At 36.1% G+C, this 14,125-nt stretch overlaps 1 protein-coding gene across 1 annotated transcript in view; it reads right to left on the bottom strand.

Moving 5' to 3' along the window:
• Positions 1-14,125, bottom strand: part of MPP7 (membrane palmitoylated protein 7) — a 260,043-nt gene that overhangs the window by 57,092 nt on the left and 188,826 nt on the right. The window contains exons 7-11 of the mRNA XM_010381407.2: positions 11,639-11,720; positions 10,673-10,758; positions 7,239-7,313; positions 6,839-7,035; positions 6,291-6,355 (exon numbers count right to left, since the gene is read on the bottom strand). Coding sequence (XP_010379709.1) covers positions 6,291-6,355; positions 6,839-7,035; positions 7,239-7,313; positions 10,673-10,758; positions 11,639-11,720 — 505 coding nt within the window. The remainder of the gene's footprint in view (positions 1-6,290; positions 6,356-6,838; positions 7,036-7,238; positions 7,314-10,672; positions 10,759-11,638; positions 11,721-14,125) is intronic.

The raw sequence follows: 14,125 nt of genomic DNA, 5'->3' as shown, positions 1-14,125 counted from the left end.
CACTATGGGACATACAGATACAGCATATGTGACTCACTCCGTGACCCCTACACCCCACATGGACCGTGCAATTATGCTGTAGGGACCAGCTCTCAGTCACAGCATAACTCCACGGAACTCATGCCTGCTTTCTTTAGACCCACTATTTAGAACTCCCAGAAGGAAAACTTGCTTGGATAATGCCCTGGACCACAGTGAAGGCTTTGGTCCCCCATCTCTCTTGCTCCTCACACACTGGTTGAGTCTGTGTCCCAGACACTCCTCACACACTGGTTGAGTCTGTGTCCCAGACCTCTTCCTGTTGGCCCTGTGAGGCATGCTGCCCTCCTCTCCGGGATCTGTGAGTAATACACTGCCTCTGCTATTTCATGCACCCCTGCTATTTCATGTTGCCTCCTCTGTGTCTCACCTGCCCGACACACCTGAATCTACAGGTTTTCCTGGTCAGGGCATTCCTAGAGGGTGGCTATCTTGGTAGGAATAAACTGGAAACAGGTCAGACAAGAGCCCCAAGAGTGTCTGTCAATATAATCAAGTCCCTGTGAGAGAGGACATCTGGTCACAGGTGGACACTTAGGCATTAGGCCTTCCACCAGGAGAAAGAAGTATCCCATGAAAGGCACACTGCAGACAGCCATGACCACCTCCCCTGCATCAGGGCAGGGCTAGAGTTTATAGCCACTCTCTAGAGAGAGTTCAAGAACTAATTAGAACAAACAAAAAAAAGAAATACAACACACTTGTCCATGTTAAAACTGGGATTTGGACCCACACCATTTGGCTTGAGTCTGAGTTTTTAATTCAATCCTATGCTAATCATGACAAAATCACATTTTGATTACTCAAGTCTCAGACTAGAAATGGGCAGGAGAGAGGTCAAGGGATATAATGTTTCTTACAAGTTTCCTATCAACTTAGCATGACCTCCCACGGCCCCACCATCCCTCCCCAAAGCTTTGGTATTCCAAGGGAAAGTCTCCTGCCAGGAGTGGCCAGGGAGGGCCAGCTCCTCTCTCCAGTGTTATCAAGAGTCCACCGTCTGCTATCTTCAAGCACATTAGAGCAGGAGAGGAAAGTTAGGAAAGTCACAATGGGAAGGCCAAGAGGATCTCAAAAAGATAAATGTGGCTGAGCACAGTGGCTCATGTCTATAATCCCAGCACTTTGGGAGGCACGGAAGGAGGATCACTTGAGGCCAGGAGTTTGAGATAGCCTAAACCACATAGTGAGATCTCATCTCTACAGAAAATTTTAAAAATTAGCTGGGCGTGGTGGCACACGCCTGTAGTCCCAACTACTCAGGAGGCTGAGACAAGAGGATCGCTTGAGCTCAGGATTTCAAAGCTGCGGTCAGCTATGACTGCACTCAAGCCTGGGTGACAGAGTGAGAGCCTGTCTCAAAAAAAGAAAAACTTTTTTTTTTTTTTTTTTTTTTTAAGAGAAAGATAAATGTGCTGTCTTCAGAAAATGGACTAGAAAGGTTCTTGTGAAAAGTACGTGGTGAGTTCTGCATACTAGGCAGTAGTAAACATCCCATTCTGCTGGATGTCACTCTGCAAGGGACACGTGTGACACTCCTGAAAAGTGGAGAAACTGTGTCTATATTAGTGTGCTATTATTCACATAGGCAAAGTTAAATCCCCATACTAGAAACCACTTACCTAAATTCCCCACCCCCTACCACAATCCCTTCTAAAAGTCCGCAATAACAGGCAACCACAGATCAGACCCCTAAGAGTTAACCAACGCTTTCTAACCTGCATGGCATTGGGTCCCTAGAACACAATACAAGCGACAATACAGCTGAGAACCTTCCAATGGAAAGACTAGAAGCATCTACCCTGATAGTGTTTAAGAAGCAACATCTTCAGGAATCCCAGGAGAACACAGTTCACTGAGACTGAGCGTGAGCAGTAACAGTTAGAAGGTTCTTCACCTCAACCATCTTGCGATTTAAGTGATCAGATATGAAATTTACAACTTAGTTCATCTACACTTCTTTCCACCCAAACTCTGAACTCTGGAATCTTCCAAATAGTATTAGTATTAGGGGAAAAAATACATTAGGTATTTTTTAAAACCCCATGTGTTTCTGTTTATACAAGACCTCACCAATATTAAGAAAATGTTTGACAATGTTTTAGACATACAAACTTCATATAAACAACATAAGCAATGTTGCTTCTGAATTAACTTTATGTATGAAAACAACAAATAAAATTACTTAAGAATCCAAGAAGAAGTAGCTTACTCAAATTGAAAAGCTTCATTACAATGACTTGTAGCGTCCTGTGATATATTATTCTTAAGTGTTAGACCTTCCAAAATATTGGTACCGTGTGCAGTGAATTCATTATTTTACTCAATGTTTAAATTCTTTTTTGCCTGTTGTGATTATCAACTGACAAATGCTAGTCTTTGAATGAACTAACTTACACCTTTCTTATATGGATACCCTTTGGCTTCAGTTAAATATTTTCTTTTGACATGCATAATAATAATCATGACGGGTTAAAACAAATTCTACAATAAAATATTTTGTGTTTTGCTTTCTAATCTTTAAATGGTTGAAAAATTGTACATTCTTGTTTCTTTGCAATAATTTTTTAAGAGTTATTGTGTAAAACAAAAATTGTGAATTAAGGTTATTCAGTCAGCAATATTAGAAACTTTTAGGTTCTTATACTTTGATAACTAAAAAAAGGAAACAACACTATAATAAATCATACTTGAATATTCTGTTGTAAAATATATTACCTGGATAACAGGTTTTTCTTACTCCTTTCTGAAGACCATATATACTGGACTTAAATACTTAATATAAATCATATCCTACTGAAGTTAAAGTTAAATTAATTTTATATCATTAGGAAGACAATTCTTAACTCATATTTAGATTTCAATAGAAAAGCAACAAACAATACCACAAATACATTCATATTTCTTTCTTAAAGGTTAGGTAGTATATGCAACCAAACTATAAAAATAAGTTTCAGGCAGAAAATTTGAGTACTTTAAATTATATTGACACAAGAAATGCAAGCTGCCAAGTTTCTGTGATGCAAAAGTACTCCTAAATGCTATCTGGGACATAAGATTCACATTTACTCATTTCCAGAATACTTAAGCTGTATCTTTTATGTAATAGTCTAAAAGCTGGTCATCTAAAAGAAAACCTATCAGATTTTGAGGCCTGCTTTTGTCTGTATTACTAATATAAATCCATTACGTGGGAACCTATCATTAGATGATGGACAGGGAGAGAAACAAATTTCCATTACAAATATATTTGTTTGGTAAGCAATTCTTCCAAAAAATAGGGGGAGGAGACAAGTCCTTATATCCAGCTACTAAGACTTAGAAGAAATATTTTAGGTTTCAGAGTTCATGTTTTTGTCTTCAGGAATTTTTAATTTTAAGAGGTAAATTTTTTTTGTTGTTTGAAAAGCCTTTTTTTCCCCCTTCTGGGTTTATATTACACACACAAAGATTCTTAAGGGGAGGAAATAACCAAGCAGCAAAGATGAATATGACTTACACTTATGAATTTTGCACAAGGAGGCTAGTTTTAAAGCCTAAAGAGGTTGTTATTATCATGGCTCCTGATTTCACTTACCTTAGAGCCAAGAACTAGAGCTCTAGCACAAATATAAATGCAAAGATAATAAGATTGGGATGTGCCCTTCCTTATATACTTCTATATTGATATTACCAGAAACCCTATAGTTCCAGAACCATCTTCCATGAATTTTTCCTCCATGCAAACTTAAGTTATGGTGATACGCTACAAATGAAATAAAGAGCAAAATAAAGATTTAAAAAAGAGTAATATGAGCAACCATTTTGTGAAAAAAGTTAACTGGCTAATTTGATAAATGGTATTACGTGACTAAATTCATTATCTCAAATCCGACATGTGCAATTTCCTCCTAGGTGTTAAGTCCACTAATGTGAAAATTAGTGGATAAAGTTTTTATCACTGTATTTTTAAAATAAATTTATAAATATTGACACGATAGGATTATTCTTCCTTTATAAATTTTACATTAAATCAGAAACTTTTTAAAAACCCTATTCCATTAATATTCAAAATCATAAAAATAAAAGATTTTATATCAACTTGTTGTTTTTCTTCACAGCATTTTCCTATAATTCAGCAAAGGGCAAGATAATGTAAGTTTCCTATTCCAAAACCCTAAGTACCAAATACTGAAGTCCAGAAAGCAGTGGATCAGATGGCCTTTACAAGTTTTAGTCATGTAAAGAATCATCACCAAAAGATAGGTTAAAGTGCTTTTAAATGCCATTTAAAATGTTCAGAATCAATACAATGATTTATGCATAACTTTTAACTTTATGTGAGACAATATTCAAGGAAATTTCAAGTAGAATTTCAATTCTTTGAGAATAAAGACATTAGCTTCCTATTTAATTGTCACAGAAATATATTGTCTCTCTGAACAAGGCCATATCTGTTATATGTTTATTATTTAATAAGGGTAATTTTGACCAGATTTATTTGAAAATAAACAACATATATAAAAACAAATAATGCATCTCTCAGTCAATCAAAATCTAGCTTAACAAAAAAGAGAGAGAGAGAGAAGAAAGAGGGGCGGACCAGCAAACATTTCTGAATGGTATTCAAGAGGCAGAAAAGGTAAAAAAAAAAACAAAATTATTCAAATGAGGACATTTCAGTAAAGATAAATGCTAGAATAAATATTTATCAGATCCACATATTGGAGTATTAACATAAAAAAGAAATTATGCAAATCAACAGACAAAAGGACTCTGTTACAATTAATACTTCTACATAGACACACACAAACACACACACACACATACCCCTCACCTTCATATGCATCTATACAGAAACCAGTTTGAAAGAGCTATTAAAAAGCACTATATCCCTTTTGTATAGTTCTTTTAAAGAAACACATATACACTTATCAAAAATTTTCAATCAATGAAAATTCATAATAATATCAAACTGTAAATTTCTAAGTTGCCTAGGACTCAAACAGAGTTGAGTATGGATCCAGATTCAAGTATAATTACATTTATTTCATCTTTCAGTGACACATATCTTATCCTACATATACCAAATATATTAGAAATGTGTAAGCCTCCTATTTTAAAATCCCTTTAAGAGCAAGTCAGGTAAGGAGTCTCAAAGCTCCTTTCTGTTGGTGAGTTGGCCAGTGAAAAGTCATCTCGCTTAAGAACAATGCAATGTTCTCATGAAAGCTTTAAGCTTCCTCACATCAGAAGACGTGTAGCATTCTGTGACAAGGATTTTTTTCCTTGTGCCTGGACTTAATGCAGCAAGGACAAGCAGGCTTTTGAATCAGTGCTCCACTTCAAGCATTTGACTGCTTGTGAGATTTATACTCGACTACAATTTGGCTCTCTTCTAATGTGATTCCTGGGCTATATGCTTCTGCAAACTGACAGAAATCACAGGAGATGTGAAAAATGCAACAATACTAAAAACAGATGTTGGTGTAAAATTCCAGGGCCATTTATTTGGTCATTCCGCTGTTGAATGTACAATTTCTATGCTGAAAACAAAGGGTTGGTTTTTTTCTCTTAAAATACCTAGAATCATGAAACATCTAGGGGAGGTGACATAGGGAATTTATGGGATGTGGACTTGAAGAGGTGGGTGGTGGGAAGTAAAGAAAAGCTGACAGAAGGTTAGGCTGAAAGAGAAAAAAAGTACTTAAATGCACACTATGTTTTTCAGTAATCATACGGTAGCCATCCTTTGTCTTTCTCTCATTTTCTTTTAGTCTGGTGATAACTCCAAAGGGATAGGCTAAAGGTCAGAAGTATTATGATCTGGGGATAAGAAAGGAATTAAGAACAATTGGTCTTGAGCACAACTGCTTTCGTACCCAACAAAATGGTAGATTTTTTTTTCTCCCTAATCTTTAACAAGAAATACCTAACCCAAACCTCCTGGCTTTGAAGAAATAAGAGCTATATCTTAGGTTACATTTAATAAAATACCTATATTTGGAAATCAAAGACAGTAGTAGTAGTTAGTTCCTTTCTTAATGAGTGAGTCATGGATTTATTATTAACAACCTCAACCACCACTTTCCTCAAAAGATTCATGTTAATATTCCAAATATGAATCTCATATTTGTTTGTTCCTGAGAATTGATGATCCCAAAGTTATTGCTAGGGTAATAGGACCCTTTATTCTGCCATGAGCACCTGCTCTAATAGTCAAAAATAAACATCGGGGTTTGGTTACTCTGCATTCTTATTAACAAACTTACATGATTTCCTGTTGGAAACTTTCAGGGGCTGAACCAATATTTCTGGTCGTCTCAGAGCCAGTCTCCTGGGAGAAACAAGGTCAACATGCCTATCAGTTTTCAGCACAGGTCTGAGGTGAATACAACATCAAAATATTTAGTCTTAAGAAAAAACTTAAAGGTTAGAGAAAAAAATGAATGTAATGCAACCGATTCAAATTAAGAAACAAATCGCCCACTTTCAAATTTTTGTAAATTATCTTCCCTCCCTCCAAAACTACTGGTCTTTTTTTTTCTTTTTCCACCTTTCATATCAACATGGTTTCAAGATATTAATGTGCTATTTTCCATTTGCTTCATAACAAAAATCTAATATGACCCAGTACTGTCATATTATTTTTGGTCATTCATCATACTTAGTTAGACAAAACAGAAATCCAAACCCAAGGGATAAAAAATTCTAAGGCAAGGTTTTATAGCATATTTTATCACATCAATGCAAGAATGATATTTTGCAGAGAACAAAAGGTCAGCTGGAGAAAAGCCATTCTTATGTACCAGCAGCTCACCTTTCCTGGAAATGCTTTGAGGGGATCAAGCCTGCCCTGGGGTTGGCATCACCTTCGTGTTTTGCTTGCCACCAAGTTGCATCATCTTGGCTCATAATCTGAAGAATATCTCCCTTTTTGAAAGAAAGCCCAGCTTCCTTACATGGAATTGCCTTATCCTCATTAGGATTATAGTCAAAGAGGGCTTTGATAAACATCTGGAAGAAAAGTTTCATTAAAGATGAATAAAGATAAAAAATAAAGGTGAAATGGCCTATATTCTCCTAACTCCGACTCCAAACACAGTAATTTTAAAACTGGAATATTGAAAGAGATATGTTATGACAAAGTGGATATGTGCTGGATGGAAAAACATGACTTCCCTCCCACGCACAAAAAAATGTTTTCAAGCAATAATTACCTTGCCTTCTTTTGATGGTGTCTCCTCTTTGATGCCGGGTATAATCTTAAATGTAATTGCTCCCTGAGACTGAGCCTGGTATCAGATGAAAGAAGGAGTTATAAGAAAACCAGACCCAAGGAAGAGTAAGGTAAAATAGGTAGAAAGTGAAATGCATCTGAAAATTTACAAGCTTGGGGTTTCTACTCTTAGATAGACTAAACGGAGGAAACTATTTTTGTAGAAATTCCTGTAATGTGAGAAAGAAAGCTCTGAAGTTTGTAGAATAAGTTAAAAAACATTAACTCCTAAATCCACTTTTACTTCCTGCATACTTTTAAGGTGTCAGTAAATACATTCCCATCCAAGTTTCTTCGAAATAGAAACACACAAAATATGCACAATGACTTAAATAAAATAAACACAGTATTCAATGACTAGAGTAGATAATGTCTAGAGGGTTGGGTGCAGTGGCTTGTGCCTGTAATTCCAGTGTTTTGGGAGGCAAGGTGGCAGAATCACCTAAGCCCAGGAGTTCAAGACCAGCCTGGGCAATATAGCTAAACCCCTGTCTCCACAAAAAAAATTTTAAAAATTAGCCAAGTATGGTGATGAGGCTAAGCCCTCTTGAGTCCAGGAGTTCAAGGCTGCAGTGAGCTGTGATTGCACCACTGCACTCCAGTCTAGGTGACAGAGCAAGATGCTGCCTTTAAAATAATAATAATAATAATAATGTACAAGTTTCAGGCAGTTACATCTAAGCATCAGCATCCATGTTTTGGGGGACAAAACACCTATAATGTCAGTAGTGCCATTATAAATATATGATTCAATTAGGGGCAATGCCCATCAGAAAAGAAAAAAAGAACATTCATATCTATTGCATTCTGGTTAGTCAGTAAAATATCAAATGTAATAGATTAATTGCAAGATGAAAAGACTGAGTATCTATTCTAACTTCATTAAAATAAATACCAGCACCCACAAATTTTTCTTATCTTAGATATGATCTCTCTTTAAATATACTCTCATGTCATTTTCTGTCTCTCTCTTTTTAGCATTTATTGTAGCCAAATTTAATTATTTATGCAATTATTTCATAAGATATGTTACTCCTGCTCATTTGTAAGCTCCATAAAAGCACTCAATAGTTGGCACATTTGAAAGATATGAAAGGAAGAGGAGTAGGGCAAGACATATCTTTCTGAGGCTCACTATCTGTGGTGTGCTGGTAAACCAGGACTCCATTTGTTTAAAAAGAAAAAAAAAAAAAAGCTCTGATGTGTACTGTCTGTCAATTTCCATGGTATAAATACTTTCACTATAGCCAATTTCAATCCGCCAGCATGCAGTTGCTGAAAGCTGAGTTGGGAAATGGTGCATCATACAGTCAGCTCTGGCGAGCCTTAAGAAGGCAGCTCTAGTGCAACACAGTAACTGAAGTAAAATGGGATTCTGACAGTTTAAATAATAGAATTTTATAAAGGGTTGATTTATTTCAAAATGGTAATATCATTGCTATTGCTTACCGTAAAAGGCACTCACAAATCTTATAAAGAATTCTCATACTGTAATACTGAATTACATTGGTAGAGAGAAAACAAAATTTGCTCTATAATCTCCTCATTTTTCTAGTTTGTGTATGTGTGTGTGTTTTTTTTTTAATGGATCTGTGGTCCTTATAACAGTGTCATTTATTAAGGACTCAATTCTTATTACTATTACTGCTGAGCCATATAGGTCTACCTCTCACTGTGATTGCCTCACAATAATCTAGCATATGGATGAATGATTATTTGATCAACGCAACTTTCTTGGTAGTATCCAAATATTTTTGAAATGTTTTGTTTACACACATTTACCAAATTATTGCTTGAGAACTAATTTCCAATAGTTGAATTTCTTGATTAAAGGGTATGCACATTTGAAATTTTGATAGTTTCAGATCTCAAAAAGTTCTACTAATAACTTATCTCATCCCCAAATCATATAAATATACCTATTTTCTTACACCCTGACCAACTCTAGGCATCATCAAGATTTCCAATCTCAAGGAACCTGAGGCTTTCCAGACATCCATGTTTTCTTTTGTAAAGTATTTGTTCATATGCATTGCTGATTTTTCTGTAAATGTTTTTCTTATTGATTTTTATCATCTCTGTATATATTTTGAAATATTAGCCTTTTATTATACATATTGAAAATATTTTTTGTACAATCTCATTTGTCTTTGATGTTTCTTTATGGCACCTTTTTTCTATAAAGAAAGTTTTGAATTCTAGTAGACACATCTGTTATTTTTCTATTTGACTTTCATATCAAGGTTAAAAAGTATTTTTCTACCTCATACTTATAAAACTTGTATATTACATTTTATTGGGCAATTTCTGTGATTTTTTTGCATTTAAATATTTAATTTGTTGGGAATTTATTTTTACATATTGTATAAAACAAGGATTGACCTTATTTTTTCTGAGTCATTAACCTGATACCATTTATGAAATGTTCCAGTTTTCCCACTGATTTTAAATGCCACCTTAACCATATACTAAATTTTCGTATCTACGGAGATCTGTTTTTGAGACACACTCAAACCTCTTCTAGTTGGTATAGGTTTCAGTATGTTTTCATACATAAAAGAGAGAGTTTCCCTTCCTTTTATCTTATGAATGAACTTTAGAATTAATATTGCCAAGGCATAAAATAATTGTATTCAAGTGTCAGATATCAAAAGACATCATAAATCGGTTTGACTAATTTGTATTGCTATGATCCACAGCGTAGAATATGATGGCGTCGATGGGAGGAAGATAAAGATAAATGCATCATCAGCCACAGGGTAGATGTCATCTGCTAAGTACAGACTTGGGACAGGTACTAAATTCTTTTTTTTGTTGTTGAGACAAAGTCTTGCTGTGTTGCCCAGGCTGGAGTGCAGTGGCGCGATCTCGACTCACTGCAACCTCCATCTCCTGGGTTCAAGCGATTCTCCTGCCTCAGGCTCCCAAGTAGCTGGGACTGCGGGCACCTGCCACCATGTGCAGCTAATTTTGTTTTGTATTTTTAGTAGAGATGGGTTTCATCATGTTGGCCCAGCTGGTCTTGAGCTCCTGAACTCAGGTGATCCACCTGTCTGAGCCTCCCAAAGTGCTGGGATTACAGGCATAAGCCACTGCTCCCGGCCCTAAAACTCTTTATATATACTCCCTCATTCAATCCTCAAAACACTCCACATGGATAGCTACCTCTTATTCTCATTTTGTAAATGAAAACACTGAGGCATGAATAGATTAAGGTATTTTCCAAGGACACACAGGGATTAAGTGATGGAGCGGGGGTTCGAACTCTGCACTGCTTAATACAAATTGTGTCTATGTCAAATCAAGTCTAAAAGTCTGAAATACAGTGATTCAATTTTATTTTTATTGTACCTTTAAAAGAAATTTACAGCTTACCAAAATCTGTATTATTTCCTCAGGCCTTTTATCCTCCACTGGTATCCCGTTCACTTCCCTAAGTTCATCACCAACGTGAATAAGACCTGAGAAATACGAGATTTGGTAAATTAGCAGTGTTACCCACAACAGAAACTGTAACTTGCAGTTGTTTCCATAATTAAAGCATTGTTAGGTTCCGTTAATACATTTAACGACTGGAAAGGAGACCTTCACATGTCTCAGGTTTCAGTCTCTACGCCTCTCCATAGCAGTGATTCAAAGACCGCAACATAGTAATGCTGGCCAAGAAATGGTAACAGCAGCTTGGTCTTTGTCTAGAAATGCACATTACTGATATACTAATAAAATAATTTTTATTTATCTTAAAGGCTGCATGCTCTTAGCAGTACTTTTCAATTGAGAAACACAGAAACAAGATTTTTTTTTTTTTTTTTGAGACAGAGTCTCGCTCTGTCACCCAGGCTGGAGTGCAGTGGCGCGATCTCAGCTCACTGCAACCTCCGCCTCCTGGGTTCAGGCAATTCTCCTGCCTCAGCCTCCGAAGTAGCTGGGACTACAGGTGCATACCACCATGCCCGGCATTTTTTTTTTTTTTTTTTTTTTTTTTTTTGGCATTTTTAGTAGAGACAGGGTTTCACTGTGTTAGCCAGGATGGTCTTGATCTCCTGACTTCATGTTCCACCCGCCTTGGTCTCCCAAAGTGCTGAGATTACAGGCGTGAGCCCCGTGCCCAGCCCACAAGTTTTAATATAGCTTTGGATGCTTGTGTACAAGAAGACCGTAGAGTAATGTTTATCTATCATTTATTTAAATAGGCTCTCACATTTCAACACAGAGAAAAGTATCTTATTATTTGTTTTGCTGTATTAGATCCAAAGATGGTTATCCTCTTAGTTATCTATTGGAAATGCTACACACAAAACACATGATTAGTCTGTACTTGGTTAACATTCAAAGTCTCACCACTTCTATCTGCAGCTCCTCCTCTCATGATTCTGGCCACAGTGATTGCCCCAGTCTGCTCATCCTTCTTAATGGTAGCTCCCTTTTAAGACAAAAACAAAAGAGCATTTGTGGGTAAATGTGTGTACTGGGTGTTAGAAAAAGGAAGGAAATAAGGACATTCATCTGAAAAAAGAGAAAACAACTAAAAAAAAAATGAGGCAGGAAAAATAGACATCATGCCATTTGTCTTACAATGTCTATTCTCATGACTAGAGGATATTCTATCTACATAGCATCGAAAGGTTTCAGCCCAATTTAAGGATTTTTGAAATCTTCAACCTCTTCAAAACTGTGTAAAATAAACATATCTTCTTTTCATTATAAAAATACCTTGTATTTGAATGTTGTTTGGTTTTTACCCTTTTAAAGCAACTCTTCATTCTTTTTATCTTTATAGTACTGCATCAAGAAAGTGGAATAGTGACAATTACACTAATAGACAAAAGATTCTATATGTTAGAAAACTAAAACCCAGATCATTTGACTTTTAGTTAGTTCAGTGATCCTTCTATCATATTCAGTTATCATAGCAAAAAATAATTTAAAAATATTTTTTAAAAGCTTGGTGATAATTATAAAAAGAAAAAAGTTAAAACCCAGAAATTAGTTATATTTGTTGCCTAAGTCTAAGACAAATGATTAGAAGAAAGAGCTCTTACTCCATGGTTTTAGTCAACTAGGATTGTACCTAGTGCAAATAGAAGTATTGGCATAAGATTAGGAAACGGTCTCAAAAAGAAGTCAAAAATTCTTCACTTACAGATATTCAGAAGCAAATTGACTGCTGCTTTGTAAGAACAACAGGCACAAGTGGTTACTTTGAAAGCCTTTCCATGACTTTCCTTTTAAGAATCTGGCATTGGTTTTGCAATGCCATCCAACATTGCATAATACTGCTAAAAAGGCAAGCTTTTCGGTGATGGCAGAATTCATCCTAAAGAAGTGAAATTTTTCTCAAGTTTGTCAATAAACACATTTATATCATTAAAGAACAGACATGTAAACAAAGTAAGAGTCCATCTGTAATAAGTATCCTTCATACATAACTATCAGATACATAGCTAATAATAGTAAAAAAAAAAATCAAAGAATTAAGTGACAGGCATTTTACGGCATTTTTCATCGCCTATGCTTGCATTCAAGGCCAAAGACTTGAATGAGCATCTCTCCACGGTCACAAAGCTTAGACTCACCAATTACTGGTATTTTCTGCTTTTATTTCAAGTTCTAACTTGTTTCCAAAATGACTGGATATGTAATATTCCCAATACAACTAATTAGTTTGATTAAATCAACTTTCATTTTCCTTAATGACATGTCTCAAATTTTCCCACCAAATATGCCCAATGGCAGAAAAGCCTAGTAATCTAAGTTTACTTATCCATAGTTTCTGGATGAGAAATTGAATATTAAATGGCTGTAATTTGTCTAAGATCAGACAACTAGCATATGGAAAAGTCAGGACTTGTTTAAGGCAATCTGACCAGAGACACAATTATTCATCTTAATTATCATCCAATACTGCTTAACCTCTATCTTTCCATAAGCTTTTGTTCATAAGTTCATTCTGTCCATGAGTTCATTACTCCTGTAGGAGATTGTCTCTAAAAGGGGGATCACCAATTCCTTCCCTCCTTGTATGTGCATGCCATATTCCCACATTAAGTGGTAAAAATGGTTTTGAGGCTTCAAAGGCTATAAGAAGATCTGTAGCTGCCACTCGGGCCTCTTGAGACACTTGCTCTATGGGAATCTCACTGCCATGTAAGAAATCATGACCACTGCTATGCTGTGAGGAACCCCAAGCTAGCCAAGTAAAGATAACACTTAGAGAAAGAGATACTTGGCCAGCCCCAAACCTTACAGCTCCAAGCCCAGGTAACAGTTGTGTAAATGAAGGAGCCCTCAGTTGACTCCAGCCACCACCATCTGACTGTATGTAAGAGGAACTCCAAGTGAGAACCTCCCAGATGAGCTCATCAACTCCCAAAATAATATTGTTTTGGCCACAACATACCACCATGGTTTGTAACACAGAGTTAGTTAAGTGGAACCAGTATCTCTCTGTACTATGGACTGCACTGTTTTCAGTATAGGGCTACAACCTGTTTGTTGTGCTTAATGCTAGTTCCTTTGACTTTTTCGTATTCAATGAAGTTAACCAATGTTTATTGAGAACTTACTCTGTGCAAGGCACTGTTCTAAGGGCTTATAATAAACTGATGAAAAAGAAAAAAATGTCTGCTTTCTCATCCCAATGGGGGAGACAAGACAATAAACAAGAGATAGAATAATTACATACATTATACAGTATGTTAGAGGGTGGTGTATTAGTCTGTCTTCACACTGCTGATAAAGACATGCCTGAGACTGGGCAACTTATGAAAGGAAGGTTTAACGGACTTACAGTTCCATGTAACTGGGGAGGCCTCACAATCATGGTGG

The sequence above is a fragment of the Rhinopithecus roxellana genome, chromosome 11, assembly GCF_007565055.1.
Source record: "Rhinopithecus roxellana isolate Shanxi Qingling chromosome 11, ASM756505v1, whole genome shotgun sequence".
NCBI lineage: Eukaryota > Metazoa > Chordata > Mammalia > Primates > Cercopithecidae > Rhinopithecus > Rhinopithecus roxellana.
Note: the sequence above shows the minus strand (reverse complement) of the source record. Positions and strands in the feature narration are given on the sequence as shown.